Source organism: Electrophorus electricus, chromosome 5, assembly GCF_041902795.1.
Source record: "Electrophorus electricus isolate QZ-2024a chromosome 5, ASM4190279v1, whole genome shotgun sequence".
Lineage (NCBI taxonomy): Eukaryota > Metazoa > Chordata > Actinopteri > Gymnotiformes > Gymnotidae > Electrophorus > Electrophorus electricus.
This window is the reverse complement of record NC_137501.1, coordinates 30,102,166-30,107,165: the sequence shown is the minus strand read 5'-3', so window position 1 is coordinate 30,107,165 and position 5,000 is coordinate 30,102,166. Positions and strand designations below refer to the sequence as shown.

General features: G+C 48.2%; 1 protein-coding gene across 6 annotated transcripts in view; it reads right to left on the bottom strand.

Moving 5' to 3' along the window:
• The window catches only part of ctnna2 (catenin (cadherin-associated protein), alpha 2), a 300,745-nt gene that overhangs the window by 216,930 nt on the left and 78,815 nt on the right, over nucleotides 1-5,000 (bottom strand). For all 6 annotated transcript variants that reach the window (XM_081714771.1, XM_035529730.2, XM_035529729.2 and 3 more), the window contains exon 7: nucleotides 1,774-1,977. In XM_081714771.1, coding sequence (XP_081570897.1) covers nucleotides 1,774-1,977 — 204 coding nt within the window. The remainder of the gene's footprint in view (nucleotides 1-1,773; nucleotides 1,978-5,000) is intronic.

Sequence of the window (5,000 nt, the reverse complement as noted above, 5' to 3'; positions counted from 1 at the left end):
GCGTCACTCACTGCACACATCAGAGCAGCTGTATCGCTAGTGGCATTAACGAAATGAGTGAGTGAGTGAGAGAGAATGAGAAAGTTTAAGCAAACAGGCAAGTTGAGCTAGTGAGCGAGGGAATTGTCTGTCTGCGGGTATAATGTAGGGAGAACACTGGGAAGTGCTCTCAGCGGGAGCTGTGATGTTAGGCTTTTGTCCCAGTGTTACTGGGGAAGGTACCTGTTTGCTTTTTACGTCGTCTTGGTTGTTTAAAACGCCCGCTGTTCCAAACAGAGGCTTGGCGGGGGTTTGGTTTAAACGCGGCCCCTCCCTCCCTACCAACCTCCCACCCTGTCTACGGGTGCCACTCGTTTAAACGCACCGCCATACAGCTTCCAACGCAGAGCTACATGCCGAAGCAAAAGGATTTGTTTCACAAGACACAACGGTCTCAGCCAAGCAGAATGGTTCCTTGTTGAAGGAAATGTGGCTGGAAGGCAGAAGAAACATTCAGTTTTCTGTACATGTGGGTTCTGAGGAGACACTCGCTGAAGTACAGGGTGCATTTAACATATCCTCTCTTCTCTTCACGGGGGGGGGACCTGACCTTGCCAACTGGCACTCGATTGCGACTGGGAAAAGATTTTTGATTCTCTTTACCAACATGAGCCAGGTAGACTTCAGAATGGAAACCAACACACATGCACGAACACACACACACACACACACACACACACACACACTCACACTCACACTCACACTCACTACTGAACACAGACACACACACACACACTCACACTCACTACTGGATCATTCAGTTTAAACTCTAAACACTCAGTCTGAATCAGCAAGACCATAAAAATACCAGGAAGTAAAAGTGAAGACAGACACCGTGTGACCCACACAGTCACATAGCGATTACACAGCCTGTCTGACACTCTATGAATATGCAAATTTATGTTAATCAATACTGAAACAACAGGAAGGTGCCACATCTCCATCATGGGGTTAACGATTTTACATGCATTAGCCATCGTCATCATGCACTTCCATTCACTCTGAAATAACTTCTCCACCCAAGTCTTCACCTTAAGCAAAACTCCACCTAAAAATCGCCCAAGAACAGCTGAGAAGCAGCAAGCCGCAGCCAGTCTGAAATGACGCAACTTCTATAAAACTTAACCGCCTCCAACTTAATTTCACTCATTATTAATTCAGTTCTCTATTAAATATTCATTAGTATTTTCATACAAAGCGCTGCTCTTGGTAAGCGCATGCATGCAGCATTATCGCAAGTCACACGAGTAACTAGAATAAAAAAAACAGAGAGCTCCAGCGCACAGCGACGATGATATTAGCCCTCTCAGAAGCAATTTCAGACAGAACTCCATGCGACCTTAACAGTAAATGCAGCACGGGTTCAGAAGGAGCCAAACAGCTTCAGCCCGGCTTGTCTTCAACAGCCCCAGGTCACGCCTGAGACAAGGGAGTCAGCAAGAGGCCAAATATTTGCACCCGACAAATACCGAAAACATCATCACAGTATCACGTCAAGACAAACATTCCGCATGTCCGAGCAGAACTGTGCATTTGAAAATCCGCTGTTTAAATATCAGGCCTTATAACGGAACAATTCAAGAGGAACACTTGATAACCGTGGCCCTGGGAATAATATGTCAGATGTTCGTCCACGCTTCAGACTTTTGGAATCTAGTTAAGTGAAACACTGAAGGAGGGCTGTAGGAACATCAGAGGAACGGCAGAGGAACATCAGAGGAACGCTGGACTCACGTTGTTCATGTACTCGCTGAGCAGGTCCTGGAGGGCCTGGCGCACGGCGTTGCACTCGGCCACGATCCGCTCGCGCCGGTCGTCGCGCGTGCACGAGGAGTCCGCCATGAGGGCGGCGCCGCTGATGATGCTCTCCAGACGTTCCTCCAGAGAGGGCCGAAAACGCGCCTCGCTGAACGTCAGAGGGTCCAGAATGATCTTGTTCTGAGACAGAGAGAGGGATCGAGAGAGCGTGAGACAAAGGTTACACATGGCCTAATTGTGCAAAAGAAAGTTTGACTTTGATGACACGATTTTCACAGTGCCAATCCTGCTTCGTACTCACATCTGTATTTCTAGCGAAATAAATTAAATAAATTTACCCTCTCTCTCTCCACAGTGGAGCCTCACTGAGGGAGAAACTGGCAGAAGAATATCAACTGGACAAGCCACGGTACTGACAGAATTCATTTTGCCTGCTAAATGAATGTTAAAAAAAGGTCCAACTCTCCAAGTTTACTCTATGAACTCATTAGAAAACTTGTATGTTTGCATGCTTGCACACGTACATTTGATATGTTTTGACTGATAAGCTCTGATACGGTAAGAAAACACACAGCGTCCTTCGACGAGAAAGTTCCTCCTCTCTGAGCTCACTGACACACTCGCTGGTTTACCCCCCAGTACCACCGCTGTCTGCAGTGTATGAGGTACGTAATGGATCCAGAAGGTACCAGTCGGATTATAAATCACACAGAGGACACAGCATACATCACAGGAAATGCAGCCACAGCAACGTAGCCTGATGCCATCGGACCTGAACTAATGGAGGTTGGGGGGGGGGGGGTCGACGTGGTGTCCCTGGCAGCAGCCTGGTGACTCGAGGCTCATGGAGGCAGAAAGGTGACCCTGGAGAGGGAGCACCTAGGTCCCGGTTAAAACCGCTACACTGGCTTAATGGCCCCGTTAAGGGCGGGGCGCGGACTCCCTTGGCCCTTGTAGTTTTATAGCTGGAAAGTTTGCCACAAAATAGAGGTTTTACGGGTGCTACGGCGAGGCAGGGAGAATTACCATATTGATGGTGGTGATATTGCTTTATGGTAGTGCACTGTGAATATGCCATCAATAGTAGCACAAGGCAAGGGGAGCCGTAAGAAGTACAGAATGTGTGTGTGTGGTTTGGTGGTGGGGTGGGTGTGTATGTGTTAATAGGGTTGGAGGTTTTATGTTTGACACTTGGGCTGAAACCCTCCACATGATATGCGACTTTGCACAAATGCACAAAACCCCGTCCAGCACTTTCTCTAAGCCCATTTAGCTTTAAATCTCTTTAAATGCCCCCTCAAATCAAAATTTATGGTTGTTACCTTGTTAGTTCATGTTGCACACAATTCATTACATGCTACAGCATGCGGATGTGCACACATTTGTGCACGAGTGATTAGTGTCATATTTAAACATTCTTATTATTCCTGCTTCACCTGAAAAAACGATTTTGCAATATGAAAGGCAGACACGTTATTATTTCTGTTACACACCGTCTGAGTAAAACACCATTTGCAGATATCGGATTTCAGTGCTTACAGTATAGCATTCTGTCCCAGTGGAGACAGTGAACGTTCGTTTCAGTGTTAGCGGGTAGAGCGAGTGAGTTGGGGGAGCACCTGGACATCAGGTGAAAGAGTGAAGCTTGGAAGGGAGAGAAACAGAGGAATCAAACCCAAGTCATAGTAGAGGGTTAAAAAACGGCAGCAGCTGATGTGGATGGTCTCTTGGCAGGGGAGCGGCGCAGGTGCCGCATCCATTACCGTCTGCATGTTTATTGGCTAGTTCGAGGCGCGGTTGGGTCAAGTGTCACGCCCGCTGTGATGGCGAGATGGAAGCAGGTGCGTCTGATCGCGTGGCGACCTCGGTGGGGAAACACAGGATTTTCACGCGCAGCACACGCGAGCCGATGTCCTACGCTGTGCATCCAGGCAACAGCCGCCTCTGACGGAGAGGCCTTTTCTTATTGGCTGCAAAGGGGGGAGGCGGGGTTTACGAGGCCCAAAGCTTTGTCGTTGCTGACTCACAGCACGCAGCGTTCTAGGTTCTGGTCGAGGAGGGATGTTTGCTGTGCTCGTTCAATGAACTGCCACTTTGATTTGTGGCAGCCAAAGTGCAATTTAATAAAATGTTTTATAATATTATTAGATTTCCAAACCAGCGTGAGAATTGTGTTATGGTCAACTCTGAAAGCCTCTTTCTGAAGGTAGGAAAATAAAAATGAAAATCTGTGGATCGAAGACTTTAAAAGTTAGAAGACGTCCGTTCGGTCAAGACCACACATCTGAAGACGTACGGCTCTCTAGCTAAATGACATTAATGCCGGCTACCAGTTTGTACAGCACACGCGCAACCAGGAGAACACGGAGCACATACGAAACAGAGAACAGCCAGAAGGAACTGAGAGCAGGCAGTTATTTATGTCCCAGCAGTCTGTCTATTAGCGATGACAGGCAGCTACTGCAGTCACACTGCAAGGCATGTTTATCAAAGAAAGAACAATGAGACATGTAAAGAGAGAGAGAGAGAGAGAGAGAGAATGAGTGCAGGAGAGAAGAGCATTAAGCATAACCTACTTTTACTTTTTTCAGCACCTGAGTGAAACAGAGAGAGAGAGAGAGAGAGAGCGAGAAGCCGAGTGCTGCCTAAAACAGACATGGAGCGATAAACAGAATGAACACAGAGAAACCGAGAACTAGAGAACTAGAGTGCAGCATTGGGCTGTTCCACGGGCCAGTCGAAACGCTACGTACACCTGCAAGTAATGACCAGCTGCCCATCTGAGCCCTGATGTGTGTGTGTGTGTGTGTGTGTGTGTGGCTGGTTATTAGAGTCCAGAGCACCCATGGCACATGACTGCACAGCTTTCTGATAGAGTTCTTACACAGACCACCTGCTCCATGTTCATGTTGGGTGGTCCAGGAATAAACCCACCCTACTTTCGGCGCCCCCACTCTGATGCAACCCCGCCGGCGCCCGGCAAAGGTGGCGCACACGTCCCCACCTTTCGACACGCACCGACGCACCCGCCTCTGTTACGGCACTCCCGTTCGCGTGCGCCGTCGAGTCTGAGCGGGCTTACAAAAGAGCTTAGACGTGTTTTTAAAACTGCGTTAGCTGCAAAAGTAAAACAGATGTAGGCTGAATTAATTCATAGAGGCAGAGCGTCACAGTAACAGCACGCAGCGGGAGAGGGAGAAGAA